At 42.1% G+C, this 21,784-nt stretch overlaps 1 protein-coding gene across 1 annotated transcript in view; it reads right to left on the reverse strand.

The window, feature by feature from the left end:
* Positions 1-767: 767 nt before the first annotated feature.
* LOC141141457 (uncharacterized) overlaps positions 768-21,784 on the reverse strand; it is a 71,304-nt gene continuing 50,287 nt past the window's right edge. The window contains exon 3 of the mRNA XM_073629085.1: positions 768-1,469. Coding sequence (XP_073485186.1) covers positions 1,032-1,469 — 438 coding nt within the window. The 3' untranslated portion in view covers positions 768-1,031. The remainder of the gene's footprint in view (positions 1,470-21,784) is intronic.

Raw genomic sequence — 21,784 nt, forward strand, 5'->3', positions numbered from 1 at the left:
ATTAGTAGATGTTGACTTTTATTTATTTTTTTTTTACAGTGAAGTTTCTCTTTAAAGTGTAACAGAACCCAAAAACAAAAATGTAACATATTGCAACTTCTTTTTTCTGGCTTTGTCTCTTTTTCACTTGGTAATCCTGAGATTAACACACTTTCAAGCCTGGCTGGCTACGCTAACTCCTCCACTGTATCTATGGCGGAAGACAAGGTTCCCACCCAGGCTGGAGTTCAAATGTCCACATTCTTTCATTTCTGTGACACGTGGACTAATAGGATTCGTATTATAGACAAAGAGATAACATTGATTTTGCTTCCAGTTCATCTAACAGAAAGTGAGAAAAACACTACATTTCTGACAAAACCAACAGATGTTTTTTTGTACTTGATAAAACTGTTCTTAACCTGAAAAATGAAAAATAAGATGACCTCTAAGGTCATTGCTGTATGTGTAATCAGAAATGTAGATTCTATTGTCACCACAGTTGAGAGGAAGAGTTGCAGCTTGATTGACACGAGGGAACAATCATATGCAAAAGTACGGGAAGAGAATGCAGGGGAATGATGTGATGTGATGTGATGCAACATTCCCATATTCATTTACGGTCTCTGGGAAGCAGAGCTTTCTAGCAGGTGACAATGCTGGAGGAATATTTGCAGAGCCTGCTTTGGGGTTGTCACCAGACTGCAGGAAGTTGATTAACCCTGGGTTTGCTGGCAGGATCAACAGGGCAACATTGAAATATAACAGAATGCGCACAATTAAAATGACAGAATTACATTACATTTGTATGTGGAAACATGTCATCTTTTTATTTTTGATAATAGATACAGTTTAATGTGAATTGTGCAGGAAAAAGTGCTTAAGAAAATAGTGACCAATGCAATAGTGGAATGCATAACATACTGCTCTTAAAGTTCACACAATTAGCTAAAGAATTCACCTTTGCCAGATATGAAAACTGTCTTTATAATTTGTGTATGTAGTGTGTATTCGGTTTAATGTTTTTAGTCTCATTATATGTTTCTATTGCTCTAGCATAAATTCATACCTCCCATGTTTAAAATATTAAGAATATCCTTACAGCTGCCTTGTGGAGCCATGTCTGAAGCTGACTCATTCCATTTTGTTTTAACACAGGGATCAGCTCCCCATTCCTTCAGCGTTTTAACCACAGCAGTATGGCCTCTCTCTACAGCCAGGTGCAATGCAGTCTTTCCCAGCCAGTCTTTGGCATGTAGGTTGGCTCCATGTTGAAGAAGATACACACATACCACATTGTGACCATGGTAGGCTGCATGGTGTAAAGGTGTTAGGTTCAACAAGTCAGCACTGTTCACTTCAGCTCTTTCTATCAGCAGCAGTTTCACTGTGTCAGTGTGGCCTCGACCTGCAGCCCGATGTAATGGGGTGAGATGGTTTTCATCCAGCGTCTGCAAGGTGGCACCTTTTCTCAGAAGGAACTCTGCTATCTGGAACAAGAGTGGGAAAAGCATTACAACCTATAATATACAATCTCTGCTTAAGACATTCTTAAATCGCCACATCAGCCTGACAAGTATATGTCACACCACATTTCTTAGGAAGTGATGATTATTTAGGAAACATGTTATTTGGTATCTAACAAAATCAACCTGTCAGAACTTGTTTACATTGGCGTTGCCCTGTTCAGAGGATGATGCAGTGGATCACTTTTCAGAGGGTGTTTGACAGGAGGTGGGGAGGCCCTATGTCACTTCCTCAATGCCTATTTTAGCCCCTAAAAACCCGCACCAGATGCAGTAGGTGGCAACGTGACGGGGGTGCAGGAGTGGGCAAACTATGGCCAAAATATCGTGACTATGGCATATGAACATCCCTGTCTGCTATCTTTGCAGCTTAAAGGGGTGTGGTTGGCAGAGGTAAAAGTGCATCTAATTGGAGTGCTTTTACTTCTCCCCAACCACAAGTGTAAACAAGGCCTTAATAAAGTCAAAGCCCCCTTGGAATTGATGATTTCTTTGTCTTACTATTACACAATTGCTTTACCATTCTGAAGTTCCGCAAAGTAGAAATGGAATTTAGTCACTCCTGAGTGTAAACACGACCTGCATGCAGACACGTTTGTTGAGCAAACCACCCTAGTAGTCCAGCAAAACTTCACTAGATGTGAGTAAATCTACTACCATTACTTCTCTTCATTTCTTTCCCTCACACTCATTATATATCACAATATTACACCAGAAGGGCTCTCTCTCTCGCTCTCCTTTTTTCTCTGCAAGCCTCTCATTTGCCTCACATTGAGAGATAGACAGATCTAAGCTGATCAAAATAAAAATTTTTGGTTTCCAGTCTATGCATAATTATTATTATTATTATACAGGATTTATACAGCGCCAACAATTTGCGCAGAGCTTTACAACATGGGGGTAGACAGTACAGTTACAATACAATTCAATACAGAAGGGATCAGAGGGCCCTGCTCATTAGAGCTTACAATCTAGGAATATTTGTCATTTTATGGAGTCAAACAAATAGAAAATAATCTGCGTTCCGAATCACTTTGCGCATGTAGCAGCTCATGCTTGCGTACAGCCGCCTACAGCCATACATATTTATGGGGAACTGTACACAACACCAGGGGCTCCTGAGCACCAAATACACAGTGGGTTTACACTGTAAGGAAGAATGCCCCCATGTGCATGAACCCTTGTATATAATGGGATACAGGGAATGCATTGCCTTTTCAGTATTCTTAGATCTATATATAAAAGAGATCAGTTTGATGTAACTTCTTAGTATTTTTTAAAAATCTTGTTTTTCTGTATAGTTTATAAATGTGTATGTAGCTGGGCACCTGGCAGGACTGGGAGGTGCAGTTGTGGATACACTAATTTCCCCCACCCGCCACTGTCTGGGCTGCCACAGAGCAGTCTTTGTGTTCCCCAGCCTGTTTTTCTTCCCCTCCACTGCTGCTGCACTGAGATCAGAGACAAATGCATGTTCATGACAAAGCTCACTGGATACCAGGACTCATGAGCAGTTGTAGCTATACGTACTACACCACTGTTAGCAGTTCAGTACAACAGGAGACAGCCCATTTGCGTAACAAATTCCAATGCAGATTAAAAGGGAAGATAAAGTGCACCACCATACAGTTTGGGCCCCACTGTTAGCCAGCTGAAGTCTGAAAACAAGGCACCAAACACTATACAATTAGCTACCATTGGTACCCCTTTTAGGAACTATACATACACCTACATTCAGGGGGATATACACAGAGTGCACTCTGGGACTTTTTTCTTATGCTTCGTACACGCGATTGGACATTCCGACAACAAAATCCAAGTTTTTTTTTCTAACAGAAGTTGGCTCAAACTTGTCTTGCATACACACGGTCACACAAAGTTGATCGGAAATTCCGAACGTCAAGAATGCGGTGACAGACAACACGTATGACGAGCTGAGAAAAATGAAGTTCAATAGCCAGTGCTGCTCTTCTGCTTGATTCCGAGCATTGCATGGCACTTTGTGCGTTGGAATTGTGTACACACAATCAGAACTTACGTAAACGGATTTTGTCGGAAAGTTTGAGAACCAGATCTCAAATTTTGTGCGACGGAAATTCTGATGGAAACTGTCCAATGGAGCCTACACACGGTCGGAATTTCCGACAAAAGGCTCCTATCAGACATTTTACGTAGGAAAATCCAACCGTGTGTACAGGCCATAACTGTTTATGCTGTTCATTGTTTAAATGGTTCAATGTTTATGCTGCCCTTTACCAGTGCTGCCGATATTAGGTGAGTTTTCTTAGTACCACAGTGATCTCGCTAAGCTGCCAGATTATAGTTTAGTGTTCTGGTCAGCTAGTTTATTGCATTTAAAAGGCCTCCTTTACTTGTTCTTTGGCTTCTGAGTATCATCATTAACTTTGCATGGTGAGAATATACTTATCTTATTTACTACTACATAGCTTGGTGTTTATTTCCTACATTCTGGCACAGTTGTGGGTAGTATTACTGATAACTGAGTTAATAGGTGTTTTCAGCATCTTAATACATAACCCGGTGTATCAGAGGGGCCAAAGCAATTCTCAGAGTCCTGGCAAAGAACAGAGAACCCACGTTAACAAGTGGCTCCTCTGGGGGTAAGCGCTACATGTACTGTATGTTGAAGCAGTCATAGTTGCTTATTATGTGCTGATTTCTAAGTCAATTGCCTGAAACAAGTAAGAAAATCAGGAGATATTTTTTCACTTGCTGGTCCGTAACTCAGAAACAAGACGGAGGACAGAATAACAGCCGGGCAACTAGTATTTTCAGAAAGAGGTAATTAATGAAAGCCCCCATCTCACAGGTTTCCTTGGAAGCTGATTACAGAAAAATACAGAGTTCCTTTAGGGCCTGTGGATCAAATGGCAGGTTAATGCACATTTAGTGGGATTGTCCTAGAATTTGTGGATATTGGACTCAAGTTTACCAATTAGTCCAAACCACATCAGCAAAGGACATATGTAAAATTCCTTATGAAGCCCTTCTCAGTCTGCATCAAAAAACACCTCCTAACTAACTCCTAAAATTAATTTATACAGTACAAAGGATGGCAAATCTTGGCGGTTTGGCACTTCTACAAACTAACAGTTCAAGCAGAAGATGACTTGGTATATGATAAATAAGAAACTCACAGCTTTCCCTCACAACAGTGTCTAAATTCAAAAAGACCAAGACCTCATGGGCTCTACATTATCTTCATAAAGACTTGAATGATCCTTTATGGACCAAACTGTATAACTGTCACGTACCTGGTAGGTTGTGAGCCTGGAGTGCAGGAAAAGACCTCCCTTACAGCTCCCACTCCCGTTCCCCTGAAATGGAGACAGAGGGCCAGGAGTGAAGAGTGGTATGGGTGCCTGGCAGGATCAACAATTGCTGAAAGTCCAGTAGTGGTGGCACCCTCTGGAGTCAGTAGTCTGGGGTGTAGACTGAGGATAGAGACTGGAATGCAGGACTGGAACCAGGAACAACAGCAGGTAATAGCAGACTGGAGGCTGGACTGGAACCAGGAACAACAGCAGGTAATAGCAGACTGGAAGCTGGACTGGAACCAGGAACAACAGCAGGTAATAGCAGACTGGAAGCTGAACTGGAACCAGGAACAACAGCAGGTAATAGCCTGGACGCTGGACTGGAACAACAGCAGAAGATAGCCTGGAACACTGGACTGGAACCAGGAACAACAGCAGGTAATAGCCTGGAACGCTGGACTGGAATACAGCAGAAGGTAGCCTGGAACGCTGGACTGGAACCAGGAACAACAGCAGGTAATAGCCTGGAACGCTGGACTGGAACCAGGAACAACAGCAGGTAATAGCCTGGAACGCTGGACTGGAACACAGCAGAAGATAGCCTGGAACGCTGGGCTGGAACACAGCAGAAGGTAGCCTGGAACGCTGGACTGGAACCAGGAAAAACAGCAGGTAATAACAGACTGGAAGCTGATGAACACAGCGGAGGGTCAACAAGCCGGTGGTCAGTAACGTTCGGACAGCAGAGGTACCAGGGGTAATGCAGAGGGATGGTCAGGCAAGCCAAGAGGGTCTGGTGCAGGCAGATAGCAGGATCGTCAAACAGGAAGCCGGGTCAGATAACAGGAAACACAGATCAGATCAGGTAACACTCACAGAACGCTGTAGAGCAGACAGCGGAGATGGTGTGTGATAGACCGGTTTAAATAGCCCGCCTGATAGCGGGAGTGCGAGCGCGCGTGCCCGTGCATGACCGCACCCGTGAACGCGCGCGCATGCGCAGTGGAACCCGTGGCCGTGTTCCCGGACGCCTGGATCGCCGGTTACTGGCAGGATCTTCATGACAATAACACTTGTGTGAATCTCTGGGAGGTCTAGCTCCAGGAGTGTTGTTGGTCTACAAACGATCGGGGCTAGAGCCCATAGTAGTGAAGTAAAGAAAGTCATACACTTGGACGGGCATACATATGTATATAATATACGTGTGTGTGTATAGTATATACAGTATATATAAAATATCGTTACAAATCTGAGTGCGGATCCCATGTTTTTTTATTATTGATTGGGTCCCCAGAGCCCTCCTTGTTACATTAGGATCCCTAGAGAGCCCCCCTCATTACATCAGGGTCCCCAGAAAGCCCCCCCCTTACATTAGGGTCGCTAGAGAACCTCCCTACTTACATATGGGTCCCCAAAGAGCCCTTCCTTACATAAGGGTCCCCAGAGAACCTCCCATTACATCAGGGTCCCCTAAGAGCCTCCCCTTACATCAGGGTCCCCAAAGAGCCCCCCTTACTTCAGAGTCCCCAGAGAGCCAACCCCCCTTACATCAGGGTCCCCAGAGTGGCTCCTCCTCTAACATTAAATATAAGACTCTTAAAGGACATGTGGAATGGCTGTGGACATGGTACAGGAGATGACATAGGCTGTGGACATGGTACAGGAGATCATGGGCTGTGAACATGGTACAGGAGATCATGGGCTGCGGACATGGTACTGAGCTGCGGACATGGTACGGGAGATCATGGGCTTTGGACATGGTATTGGAGATCATGGGCTTTGGACATGGTATTGGAGATCATGGGCTTTGGACATGGTACTGGAGATCATGGGCTTTGGACATGGTACTGGAGATCATGGGCTTTGGACATGGTATTCAAAATGTCCATAGCAGGTACGAAAAGCGGTAGTAGCAGGTAATAGCCTGGACGCTGGACTGGAACAACAGCAGAAGATAGCCTGGAACACTGGACTGGAACCAGGAACAACAGCAGGTAATAGCCTGGAACGGTGGACTGGAATACAGCAGAAGGTAGCCTGGAACGCTGGACTGGAACCAGGAACAACAGCAGGTAATAGCCTGGAACGCTGGACTGGAACACAGCAGAAGATAGCCTGGAACGCTGGGCTGGAACACAGCAGAAGGTAGCCTGGAACGCTGGACTGGAACCAGGAACAACAGCAGGTAATAGCAGACTGGAAGCTGATGAACACAGCGGAGGGTCAACAAGCCGGTGGTCAGAAACGTTCAGACAGCAGAGGTACCAGGGGTAATGCAGAGGGATGGTCAGGCAAGCCAAAAGGGTCTGGTGCAGGCAGATAGCAGGATCGTCAAACAGGAAGCCGGGTCAGATAACAGGAAACACAGATCAGATCAGGTAACACTCACAGAACGCTGTAGAGCAGACAGCGGAGATGGTGTGTGATAGACCGGTTTAAATAGCCCGCCTGATAGCGGGAGTGCGAGCGCGCGTGCCCGTGCGTGACCGCACCCGTGAACGCGCGCGCATGCGCAGTGGAACCCATGGCCGTGTTCCCGGACGCCTGGATCGCATGGGCTTTGGACATGGTATTGGAGATCATGGGCTTTGGACATGGTACTGGAGATCATGGGCTTTGGACATGGTACTGGAGATCATGGGCTTTGGACATGGTACTGGAGATCTGGTCTTTGGACATGGTACTGGAGATCATGGGCTTTGGACACGGTACTGGAGATCATGGGCTGTGGATACGGTATTGGAGATCATGGGCTGTGGACATGGTACAGGAGATCATGGGCTGTGGAGAGAGAGTGAGAAGCATGCCTCGTTTCTTTTACTAGCTAGCAGGTGCCTACTTACTGCAGCTGGTGAAGCACAGTGTGTCTGTGTAAGGCTCAGCAGTGGCTGCAGGCAGGGATTAGTTCACTTCTTCAGCCCTCAGTTCGCCCGCGCTAGATAGCCCCACCCTCTGAGTCCGGGCACGGCACTCCAAAGCATATCACTCCACCAGGCACCAGTTCTAATGGAGTGAGCGGTGCCGCCGCTCTTGTGAAAAAAAAAAGAAAATCCCAGAGCGCACCTCTGTACCCAGTAAGAGACTCGGGGCTATGGACCCCAGATTCGGGTTTATAGCTCCATAACCCTTCCTTTCCTTCCCCTCCTATTTCTCTTTTCTGCAATCCTCCATCTATTCCCCCCCCCCAAATTCCAGTCATTCTTCTCTCCATTTCTTCCCCCCTTCTGTTTTATCAGCTGGCAGACCTGGAGGAGGTAATATTCCAACAGGATACCCCCTTGCCTGGTCCAAACAACACTAGGGGGAGCCTTCTCATTTGACCCTTCCACTGCTATCTCCTATGTCCCATTTCTTGTTAACAACATATATTTTTTCAGAGGGCATTTGACAGGTGGTAAGGAGGAATTATGTCGCCTTCTCACTGCCTGTTTTAACTCCTAAAAACCCACACATTGTGCTTCAACCACATGCAATATGCTGTGGATGTGATGAGGGTTTTTTTTTTTGTTGCACCATGGCCATGGCATGTGTCCTCACCCTTCCGTGTCCTTAGCAGCTTAAGGGGGGGGGGGGGAGTTTTGGGATTTTGAAAACTCAGCTCGACTACATATTTTTACTGCCCTCTAACTGCAAGTGTAAAAACAGCCTCTCACTATTATCAATCCTATTTAATACATTTTATTTCCATTATTACAGTGTATTATTAAGTCCCACGGGAGCCTCCAATTACTGGGATTAACTTAAACCAAACTTTACTTTTTATACATCTTTATTTCAATAAGCAGGTAGATAATTTGTACTACATATATGTCAATGCCTTATATATTGCAATATGCGACGACTCCTTTGTTTTTTTCCTGCTTATTTTTGCTACTTTTAAAATTCCTTCAATAGAAATTGTTGAAACAAGAATACAGAGCTCCCAATCATTTGTGGACCTGACTGTAGCTTGTTTTGGGCCAGCTTGGCCAAATTAAAATATTTAAAGCCAAATTAAACATTGAATTTCATTTTAAGCCTAGGTTTAACTAGTGCTGCTGCAAAATTATGCATTTTTTTGGTGCATTTTTGTAGCAGGTTTTTTGAAAATGTTTATATGCTTGTTTGATGCATTTTCAAGCTTCATGCATTTTTTTGTGGAGGAGTCAAACCCCAAACCCTGCCAAAAACACAGCAAAAATGTATGTACATGCGTTTTCCATGGGCAACGATTGAAGAATATTGGGCCAAAAACACATTATGCTGCACCAAAAGAGGCACCTGCACCTTTGCATTGCACAATGTCGCATTGATGTGAACAGGCACCATAGAAAATAATGTGATTTACATTGTCATGCATTGCAGCGTGATGGCAGACAGAGAAAAAATCATTAAAAAAAAAAAAACTTGCATGTTTTCACCACAAAACTGCTACATTCTAAATAACCTACCCAATACTACTATTTGTAGCAGATAAGCCACCAAAGAGGTCCCTGGATTTCCCCCTGCCTCACCACTGTGTATAGAAATGCAGACAGAGAAATATTACTGTATGTAGCTAATGCTACAGAGTTTAAAATCTGTCTGCTCTGGAAAGAGGTTGTGGATCCACTGCCTGTGCTGCTTTTTTTATTGCTGCTGTAAAGAGTACCCGTAAAAAAACTTTGTTGTATGTGTACAATGACAATAAAGTATATCTATTACCAAACTGGGACATCTGTAAGAATACCACTCTTCTTACCGGAAAACTCTTTATAGATACATAAATAACATTCCAGATATGTTTTAGTATGATTTATATATATATTTTGGTTTGTCGGATTATTGTGTTAGTTATCAATGTATTATACTTGATGTATTACCACTTCTAACCACAAGATGGTGCTGCTTTCCCGGTTTATTCGCCTTATTATAGCAACAGTTTTTTAAACTAATATTGTCCCACATGCTCTTCATGCACACCTTGTTCGTTTCATTTCAAATCCATTGTGGTGGTTTATAGAGCCAAAAAGACTAGAATTGTGTCGATGTCCCAATATTTATGGACCTGACTGTAAATAAATGGCCATTGTGAGTGCTACAATATGCTGTAGTAGCATTAGTTACATACAGTAGGTGTATCTTCTGGCAGCAGTATAGGTGACCTTCCATCCGCTGCTGGAGTGAAATAGACTCCGGCTGAATACTTCCCTGCCATTCAGGAGAAGCAATGTATTTTTTATCAATGAATACAAGGCTTCCGTGGAAGCACTGTGGAAATTGTGACCTCATCTGCCAGTCTCTCCACCTCAGCCAATTAGAGGAAGCCTTGTATTGGTTGATAAATATACAAGGCTTCTCCTGAATGGCATTGAAGTACTTACTTTGAAATGATCTAAAAAAAGTGAAGATTTCCTGTTTTAGGAAACTTTCAGAAATGTTAATTGAGCCGAAGCATTAGCCTGAAAAAATGTTCCATTTCTCCTGAAGAATAGCAGTTGATTTCCTGACATAAGACTGTGCCTAGGCACTCCTGTTCTGTATTCTGGATAGCTGGTTATGTGCAGTGTAAAGGCATCTAAGGCACGGCTGCCTCTGACTGACAGTCTCACAAGATACGGAGTGAGATCTACAAATGCCATTACTGTGTGCTCACTGTTTTGGAGAGAAATGTTGGTATCTGTTTGTAGCCTTCCAATGCCGCTTACTGCGATAGCCAGCTATAAATGAGGGTGGTGGCAAGTTTTTTGAGATCATGTTGGTGTGTGTATTGGTCCAGCAAGGCACCAACACCTTTGCTGCCATTGTGCTACCTGCTGGGTGTTTGGTGTGCTCCTGTACCTTTAAGAAGGGGTGGCTCCCCTTCAGTCCACCTGCCCTCATTTATCCATCACAATGCATGTGCCTCCACTGTGGGGACACTCATATTTTAGTGTTAGGGCCACAGATACCAGGGTGCCGTGATGAGGCTCTGTGGCTTATGCATGCGTTTGCAAATGCGTGTGGACTAAACCCCTGTTTTTAACGCGTACTGTTAGACAGGTTAATTGGTTGTCTGCGAGCTGGTGATAAGTAGGCTTGGATTTTTTCCTAGGCATTCCCCAGGCTTTATTGGTATCTGTTATGGAGAGAAAGCTGTATCTTAGGACCTGCATTGCAAGAATCTCCCTTCTTTTTAATGGTCATTAATTAAAACAGCCCATAAGCAAAAAACAATTGTTTTTTCAACACCACTTTTCCTTTATACTGGGCTTTCAAAATGCAGTTATTTAGAGGTTGCTTATAAAAAAAATTTAGTCATTCAGTGTAGTTTAACACTTTTAGTAATTAAATTATATGTTTTTTTTATATATTTTTTGATACATCAGACCAAAACAATTGACAAAAGAGGGACAGAGGCATTTGGTTCCAAAATGAAGACAATCTCTTCAGTTAGAGCTATGACCACTATGCAGTGGCACAGTGTGTAGCAAGGAAAGGTAAGTCAGTAATGGGGAAATGATGAGCTGCAAAAGGTACAGAGGTAATATTGGCAACTAGCCCTTTGCCTGCCGCTTGTCAATTTTTAGCACACATTTTTTTACAGTCTTTATTGATATACAGTATATCACATAGTTTAATAGAAAATTAGATTTAGGATACATGACTGAAAAATGTATAAAAAAGTGTTTAATGGGTGCTTATTTTACTGTAATTTGTAAAATATCAACAGGACTTATTTCCTTATTTACATTTTTAATGTCTTGTCCTATTATGGGCTTTCACAAGCTAACTCATATGTCTTTCCTTGTTTTCATGTTTACATAAACCTATTTCCTCCTCCATTCCATCAACTATATGAAAGTATTTTTTTTTAAACAACAAAAAAGATTTTTATTGATGAAAAAGTAAGGCACTACAAGGTATAATTGCACAGGTATACAATCAATGCACAGCAGTGTTTGGTATATACTAAGCAATCTATAGTAATTTGAAAATGCATATCCCTCTTGTGACTACCATATCATAGAAGTCATTGTATGATACCCAGCGCTCTCTCAGCACCTGTAACCGAAGGGGGTGCAACAACCAAAAAGAACGGTGAAAAGAATAAAGAGAAACAGAACATAATATAAAATAAAATAACTCTCTCGAATCTCACTGGTAATGTGTGTGTCAATACTAACATGAAGTTACTAGTAGACCTCCTTCAATAGGCCACCTGATCTGCCTTTTATTTCCCAGGAGTTCCTGCGTCAAAGCTGCTATCCCATTAGCAGTCTGTCTAATGCCAGTTGTGGTGGTGCTACATCTGGTGAGTTCAACCAACTCTGCCATATACCATAGAATTTTTTTGGTGAATTCCTATGATGATACGTATTTTTTTCTTGAATAAGAGTGGTATTAACCTGTTGGATCCATTGTGTTATTTTAGGTGCATTTGCCGAAAGCCAAAGACGGGCAATCAGTTTTCTGGCTATATGTAGGAGTCTCGTGAGTCTCGTGAGTGCAATGTACACCAAGGGGGTGTACAGTTCCTCATTAAGGCTCCCCAATAGGCATGTCAGTGGGTCCATTTCCAGTGCTATTGATCTTGGCTACAATGGAGCTCCAGTACCTCACCATTTTAGGACATCTCCAAAGCATATGGATAAGATCTCCTGATTAGGCTTGGCACTTCGGACAGATAGGGGTGTCCCTTCTGCCCCATTTGTGCAACTGCACCGGCGTGCGATACACACGATGCAATATGAACAGATGGGATAGTCTCTGTGCTGCGGACACTGATACCAACAGTCCCACCTCCAAAATCTACTCCCATCGTTCTTCATCAATAGGGCCGACGTCTCTCTCCCACTTCTCCCTGCATGGTAAAAGGTCAGGGGCTTGTATATGTGATAATAAATGGGTATAGATTCTTGAGATATTGAAAGTGGTGGCCTCTGAGCACAGGGAATTCCTCTAGCAATTGAGGATATGGCTTTAGTATGGAGCCATTCTATCTATCTGTCTGTCTGTCTGTCTGTCTGTCTGTCTGTCTATCTATCTATATTTTTTTTCTGTTTTGCCATTAGAAGAATTCTAGTTTAGATTGTTACCTTTACGTAAGAATAAGAACTACATTCATGTTTATGGTAGTATGCTGCCACCTGGTGGCCCTTTTGTTAGTTACCTAGATATCTCCATAATGAATTTATCATTTATGTTGACAGGCACTATTTGACTAGGACAATGCAATATAACTTAGTGACGGGACACTATGTGCATGATAATAACATATTGTGCACTTTTCATCTGCAGGTACATTACCAAATGTTCCCAGTCCGTAAGCATTTGTCAACTGACGCTGAGATGTTTCTGATGTTCAAGTCTACAAATAGAAGGATTGATAGCTTTTCTGACACACTGTTAGTTTAACCATATAAATATTCTGTAATGCTAAACATAAGCTGGAAAACTAAAAGTTGAGAAGGCAATATACTGTGTAATAAAGGTATAGCTTATAGATTGTAAGCTCTAAGGAGCTAAATATGTCTATTAGGTTTAGTTATTTTTCTACTTTTAGGAGTAGAGTACCACCACCAAGTTTGTTGTGGTGAGGAGTGTGGATCTATATCACTTGTCAAAAACACTTTTGTATTTTTTTTCTTTAAAAATTTCTTAGGAGGTATCCTTTGGGAAATGTTTCCTCTATCCCTCCTTTCTGCTAGACAACTAGTGTTTGGTTTCAAGTAAAGCTTTTTTAGTGTTTTTTTTCCTAACAGCTCAGACACCTATAAAGTTCTATCGTTCTATACCAGCTAGATTGTTCTATTGAAAGTAGGAATGAGGGTCTGGACATTCTATTGGCCCAGATTTCATGCATGCTTTGTGTTATTCTGCCATATACCTGTATATCTAGTTTACTTTTTCTTTCAATGGGGATTTTTTTTTTGTAATATAGTTAGGCTATTGCCCCTGGTGGTCATTTTGTAAACCGGTCATTAGATATCCATGCGGTCCTTCTGTGTGCTCATTGGCTGTCCTTGTCAATGTCCTGGGGCCCCTGAATTTAAGGAAATGGTATTCATTTTAGAACAAAAGAAGGAGAGTTTCCCCACATTGGGGTTTTTAGGCAGCACAATAACAGATATAGTCAAAGTTGAAAAAAGTATAACAATTTTATTGAATAATAATAAACCATCAAAGTTAAAAACAATGAGCTTCAGTGGGAATTATTTAAAAGAATAATAAGCTGAACATACATATACAGACATTTGTTCATAACAGTACTTTATACCATGAACATTAAAGCTGACGCGTTTCAACCCCTATACTTGGGGTCTTCTTCAGAGGATCAGTCTGCTAGGGAGAACACGAAAGTAGAGTTGATATACATATACATGTTCCATTCATATAGATATAGTATAAACTACATTGATTATATAATACATCAATACAGTATAGTTACCAAGTAAAGGTATGTCCAACAAAAAACACAGATTCCCACATGGAGATCCCTTTAAAAGATATATTGCTTTGTCCCCTTCTCCAGTGGAGGATTCCAACCTCCTCTACCGCCGCCACAACCCAGACCAGGATGGTGAGAAGCAACGTGGCTTACGAGAGGTCACACTTTTGAGCGCCGCCCGCCAATGTAGACGACCGGCCGGGAAGCACCAAATCACCTACGATGAAGATTTGCAAGGAATAATAAATGAAAGCCCATATTGGGATAGTCAGATTTAATCTGTGGGCTAAGAAAGCCACTAAAGGATCAAGGGCATTGTAAATATGATATATATGGCCCAAACCAAAGGGGGTTCTGAACCATATTCATCTGGTGTATATTTAAAAAGAAATACCATATACGGAGCAAAACTGCAAAGATATTAATACATATTCTGTCTGTGCTAAAGAGAAGTGGTGGTGACGGAGTGAAAAGAAGTGAAAGAGAAGAAGTGAGGGGGTGAGAAGAAGCATGCAATCTAGATGTGATGGAATGTAAAAGAACATGAGGAGTGCAAGTGAGTGCCAGTGAGGGGGGGGGGAGGGGGGAAGGGAATAGGGGGAGGGGGAGGGGGAGGGGGAAAAAAGGGGGGAAAAAGAAAAGGGGAAAAAGGGAAAGGGGGACCGTTGGGGAGTGATAGTGTGAAAAAACAAGATATTATTATTACCTTAGAGTGTGCTAAATAGCGCATGTGGATGCATCAGGTTGTCCCATATAACTAGACTGTTGCTTGTTAGCCAACCCGGGATTGGTCATAAGCTGTATAAGACTCAGGTGGTGGTATCCAAAACTGAGTCAGCCAGTCTAAGAATAAACAAAGTATATAATTGTAAAGTATGTGACCACATATATTATCAGTGGTCAAAAAGCATATTAGCAATCATAGGGGTCAGTAAACCCCGACTGTTTGGGGCAAAACGATGCTATAACAACACATGGCTTAGAGAGTGTACTTACTATGTAATGGCCAAAAATCACAGCAGGAGTGATGACAGACAGCAGGATGTGTTTGCAGTTCACCAGATAGGAGGAGATTGAGAACATACATCAAGTATAGGTTTTTATACCCATAATTAAGGAGGTGTGTATACCTTGCATTTATCCATCAGGTGTGCGCAATCCGCCGATGATCCCACGATGGGCGGCAAGGCGCCCATCGTGGCAGCCAAGTGTGGTCTCCCCGGCGTTCCGGAAGAGCGAGGCTCCAAAATCTCGTCATCCTCGCCGAAATCTCGCGATGTCTATGACGTCACGTCGCTCGCGCGGGGCCCCGCGCAAGCGCAGTGACGGAGGGCATCCGAGGATGTTCCGGAATGCCGCCGGCAAGGAGGGGAAGATCCCCAACGCGGCGCCCGGTGGCCAACCGAGCGCCCAATGGGGAAACATGGGGGGGGAGGAGCCGCCAAACACGGGCAGGTCCGTCCCCCCCCCCACCTTGCCGGGAAGACACGTCACAGGTCGCTCCCGCCCCGGGGATGACAGCAGAGAGAGTGCTAGAGCTCCCCCAGTGGGGGGGGAAAAAAAAAAGCAAATTCAAAAAGGGGGAAAAAAAAAAAAAAAACAAACAAATACAGATTGTGAGGATGACATTTCCTCACAATTCAAAGTTAACACCATTGTTGCATATCTTAAATATATCTAACCATGTAAAGAGCTTCAGTAAAAAATAAGAAAAAATCAGTCACATGCATGGATATCTTCACACCATCAATTTTAAGAATAGAAAGGAACAGCAATATCAAAAACGATAGAATATGGTAGAAGGTGCAATTGGATCAGCACGGGGGGGGGGAGAGGAGAGAGGGGAGGGATTGAAAGAAAAGGGGGGGGGGACGGGACATGGTCAATAGTGCCAATTGTTTTTATTATTTTGGACTGTATTGTATTATAGTCAATCCAACGAGGGACAAGACTATTGTGTTTTGCCAGAGACAAAGCCTTTTAAGAATGGAGCAAACTTCCTGGATGTGCAGTTGAGACGTACCCCTGAGGATCTCATCTCTAGCACCTTATTTCGGAAAAATACCGCAGGAAATACCATCCTCCATGCGGATAGTTTTCATCCTACATTTTTGAAGAGATCTATCCCATATGGACAGTACCTGCGTTTACGCAGGAACTGCTCTGATGAGGTTCTCTTCAAACAGGAAGCACAGAAATTACAAACCAGATTACTAGCACGGGGTTACAGTCGCTCAACTCTACGCAAAGCATACAATCGCGCAGCTGCACAATCCAGACACACGTTGTTGTTTGGGGAAAGGGCCAAGGGCAACCCTGGCATGGATCCCACCAGGGTGATCCTGCGCTTCTCCAGACAACATAACGAGATCAGAAACATTATCCGTAAGCACTGGCCCATACTTCGAGATGACCCAAAAGTTAGTAGGTTCATTGCTGATACCCCCTCAATCAACTTTAGACGAGCAACCTCACTAAAGGATAAATTAGTTCAGAGTGAGTTCAAAACTGCACAAAAACGACATAGGCATTGTTCTATCCTGGGATCCTTCCCTTGTGGACACTGCTCCTGCTGCCCATATATAAGACGTGAAAAGATTTTTACCCTCCCCAATGGGACAACCTTTAAACCGTCACATTTTACCAACTGTCAAACACGTGGCGTAGTGTACCTCATGTCATGCGAATGTGGAGCACACTACGTCGGAAAGACCAAACAAGAGTTTCACCAGCGCATATCTAAACATATTTACCATATGCAAATTGGTAACCCATATGTGCCACTTGGGCGACATGTGATGGAAATTCACAACTATAGAATGCCCACAGTATCCTTCGTCGCACTCGATCGAATTCATATACCAGTGCGAGGCGGAGACTGGAACAAAATTCTATTGCAGCATGAGCAGAGGTGGATATTCAAATTAAATTCCACCTTGTTCCCAGGATTAAACGAGGCCATTTCGTTTGCTCCATTCTTAAAAGGCTTTGTCTCTGACAAAACACAATAGTCTTGTCCCTCGTTGGATTGACTATAATACAATACAGTCCAAAATAATAAAAACAATTGGCACTATTGACCATGTCCCGTCCCCCCCCCCTTTTCTTTCAATCCCTCCCCTCTCTCCTCTCCCCCGCCTGTGCTGATCCAATTGCACCTTCTACCATATTCTATCGTTTTTGATATTGCTGTTCCTTTCTATTCTTAAAATTGATGGTGTGAAGATATCCATGCATGTGACTGATTTTTTCTTATTTTTTACTGAAGCTCTTTACATGGTTAGATATATTTAAGATATGCAACAATGATGTTAACTTTGAATTGTGAGGAAATGTCATCCTCACAATCTGTATTTGTTTGTTTTTTTTTTTTTTTTCCCTTTTTGAATTTGCTTTTTTTTTTTTTTCCCCCACTGGGGGAGCTCTAGCACTCTCTCTGCTGTCATCCCCGGGGCGGGAGCGACCTGTGACGTGTCTTCCCGGCAAGGTGGGGGGGGGACGGACCTGCCCGTGTTTGGCGGCTCCCCCCCCCCCATGTTTCCCCATGGGGCGCTCGGTTGGCCACCGGGCGCCGCGTTGGGGATCTTCCCCTCCTTGCCGGCGGCATTCCGGAACATCCTCGGATGCCTTCCGTCACTGCGCTTGCGCGGTGCCCCACGCGAGCGACGTGACGTCATAGACATCACGAGATTTCGGCGAGGATGACGAGATTTCGGAGCCTCGCTCTTCCGGAACGCCGGGGAGACCACACTTGGCTGCCATGATGGCCGCCTTGCCGCCCATCGTAGGATCATCGGCGGATTGCGCACACCTGATGGATAAATGCAAGGTATACACACCTCCTTAATTATGGGTATAAAAACCTATACTTGATGTATGTTCTCAATCTTCTCCTATCTGGTGAACTGCAAACACATCCTGCTGTCTGTCATCACTCCTGCTGTGACTTTTGGCCATTACATAGTAAGTACACTCTCTAAGCCATGTGTTGTTATAGCATCGTTTTGCCCCAAACAGTCGGGGTTTACTGACCCCTATGATTGCTAATATGCTTTTTGACCACTGATAATATATGTGGTCACATACTTTACAATTATATACTTTGTTTATTCTTAGACTGGCTGACTCAGTTTTGGATACCACCACCTGAGTCTTATACAGCTTATGACCAATCCCGGGTTGGCTAACAAGCAACAGTCTAGTTATATGGGACAACCTGATGCATCCACATGCGCTATTTAGCACACTCTGAGGTAATAATAATATCTTGTTTTTTCACACTATCCCTACCCAACGGTCCCCTTTTCCCTTTTTCCCCTTTTCTTTTTCCCCCCTCCCCCTCCCCCTATTCCCCCCCCCCCCCCCCCCCTCACTGGCACTCACTTGCACTCATCATGTTCTTTTACATTCCATCACATCTAGATTGCATGCTTCTTCTCACCCCCTCACTTCTTCTCTTTCACTTCTTTTCACTCCGTCACCATCACTTCTCTTTAGCACAGACAGAATATGTATTAATATCTTTGCAGTTTTGCTCCGTATATGGTATTTCTTTTTAAATATACACCAGATGAATATGGTTCAGAACCCCCTTTGGTTTGGGCCATATATATCATATTTACAATGCCCTTGATCCTTTAGTGGCTTTCTTAGCCCACAGATTAAATCTGACTATCCCAATATGGGCTTTTATTTATTATTCCTTGCAAATCTTCATCGTAGGTGATTTGGTGCTTCCCGGCCGGTCGTCTACATTGGCGGGCGGCGCTCAAAAGTGTGACCTCTCGTAAGCCACGTTGCTTCTCACCATCCTGGTCTGGGTTGTGGTGGCGGTAGAGGAGGTTGGAATCCTCCACTGGAGAAGGGGACAAAGCAATATATCTTTTAAAGGGATCTCCATGTGGGAATCTGTGTTTTTTGTTGGACATACCTTTACTTGGTAACTATACTGTATTGATGTATTATATAATCAATGTAGTTTATACTATATCTATATGAATGGAACATGTATATGTATATCAACTCTACTTTCGTGTTCTCCCTAGCAGACTGATCCTCTGAAGAAGACCCCAAGTATAGGGGTTGAAACGCGTCAGGTTTAATGTTCATGGTATAAAGTACTGTTATGAACAAATATCTGTATATGTATGTTCAGCTTATTATTCTTTTAAATAATTCCCACTGAAGCTCATTGTTTTTAACTTTGATGGTTTATTATTATTCAATAAAATTGTTATACTTTTTTCAACTTTGACTATATCTGTTATTGTGCTGCCTAAAAACCCCAATGTGGGGAAACTTTCCTTCTTTTGTTCTAATTTTTAAGGGGTGAGCAGCAATCCTCTTTTCTTCTCCTTAGTGTCCCCTCCATTTTTATGGTATTCATTTTAAAATGTTCTGACCCATGTTTTATGGTGACATAAGAAGATGAAGATGTAAGTGTACCGTATATGGGTTGTTATTATCATTATACGCGTTATGAGGGCATATGTATAAATAATCTTGATATCGTTTTTCATGTTATGTTATACACTTCCTCCATAGATAAAAAAAACGCCCTTCCTATGAAGAAAATTTGTATGGAGTAAATTGAAATGTGTTGGGTTCCCTGGTGAAGGGCACTTGATTAAAAAATTATGTTGGTTGATATTGTATATGGTTTACCCTGCCAGTGGTTACTGTATATGAGTATTGTGATAATTCAGTGTCACTTTTGTTGGAAGGATGTATCATGATGTCAGAACAGTTGTCTTTTTATGTAAAGATTTTTCTTTTTTAGTCTTTGTATAAATAAAACATATACTGTTTTATAAAACACGTAAATATCACAAAGTGTAGCACAGCTCATAAAAATACCTAAATCATTGATGCACAAATCTCTCCACTGTCTAAATGTCCAATCACTATGGTGACGCGTGTAATTAAGTGTTCTTGCATAGCAAGACCACTTACTGTTATCTCACATATATATTATTATTCTTATTATAGCAAAATTTACCACCCTAACTACTCCCACAATTTTTACACTACATAGACAAGAAATATACCGAAACGTGCGGATGGTTCCAGAATGGTGTGCTATTACTTTGTGGAATGTTTCGCCAAATGGTTCACGAAATATCGTCGTTTTTGCGGCAAAATTAGTCCCATAGGAATGAATGGCGAAATGTTCAATGTCATTTAATTGGTGTGCTATTACCTTGTGGAAATTTGTGAAAAGCTGAAAAATACCAGTGTGAATCCGGAATCAATGTCATTTAATTGGTGTGCTATTACTTTGTGGAACGTTTCACCGAATGGTTCACAAAATATCGTCGTTTTTGCGGCGAAATTGGTCCCATAGGAATGAATGGCGAAATGTTCAAAACTAGAGTGGGAGGTGACAAAAGCTGACAACCCCACGATCAGCCAAAACATTATGACCACCCCATGATCAGCCAAAACATTATGACCGCCCCATGAAAAAAAAATTTATTTTTGAAAAAAAAAAAAAATAATTTTTGAAAAAAAAAATAATAATTTTTGAAAAAAAAAAATCATTTTTGAAAAAAAAAAAAAAAATCATTTTTGGAAAAAAAAATCATTTTTGAAAAAAAAATTCATTTAAAAAAAAAAAAATCATTTTTGAAAAAAGAAAAATCATTTTTGAAAAAAGAAAAATCATTTTTGAAAAAAAAATCATTTTTGAAAAAAAAAAATCATTTTTGAAAAAAAAAAAATCATTTTTGAAAACAAAAACAAAATCATTTTTGAAAAAAATGTTCAGCTCTTTCAGCTAATGATGGGACTTCAACTGTTTTACTACTATTTATACTTTTTAAAATATTAAGCTTTTTAACACTTTTCACAGTTACTCCAGCCACTCCACCCCACCCAGTTACTCCGCCCACTCCATTTGTAGAGGCAAGAACACTTTTCACAATTTCCCCAGAAATTGTAGCTTTTCTAGTATCTTTCTGCTCTTCTATCCACAGTGAAAAACGTGTCATCCACTACAAGGATTAATAAATGTTCATCTCTGTATTTGATCTCAAATGAAAACTCAAGGTTAAATAGTGCTTTATATTTCCCCTTTTCCTTGGACTACTACAGGGACAGGGAACTGTACTCTTCCTCTGGATTCCCCCACTCTTTAGGACCTCTGAACCAGCTCAAGTAAATATGGTTATGCACAAAAGATAAAGAGGTCTCTGTATAACTTCAATCATCCACACAATGGATTAAAAACACTCAAACATATAAAAACCCCTACACGTGCTAAAACAGCATTTCACAATCTCTAATGGCAATGTCAGCATGTACCAATCTCACCATCCAGCTATTTAAGATGGCCACAGAAGCGACATCATCAACAAGGCTTCACCCACCCATAAGCGTTACGTCCAGGGCTGGACTTCGTCAATCCTTCCTCCTATGTGGTATAAATAGATTGTAATTTCCACTTTCACTGCTGGAGGATTCTGCTACCAGGGCTGAAATGGGGACAATTATAAACAGTTTTGCAACTTTCTTTCCAGTAGCATTATGAAAAATGATGCCAAATAAACGTAATTTTTTTATTACTTTTGCAACTTTTTTCTTTGAATGCTGTGTCAGTTCACCATTTGCAGCCA

Source organism: Aquarana catesbeiana, linkage group LG04 (assembly GCF_042186555.1).
Source record: "Aquarana catesbeiana isolate 2022-GZ linkage group LG04, ASM4218655v1, whole genome shotgun sequence".
NCBI lineage: Eukaryota > Metazoa > Chordata > Amphibia > Anura > Ranidae > Aquarana > Aquarana catesbeiana.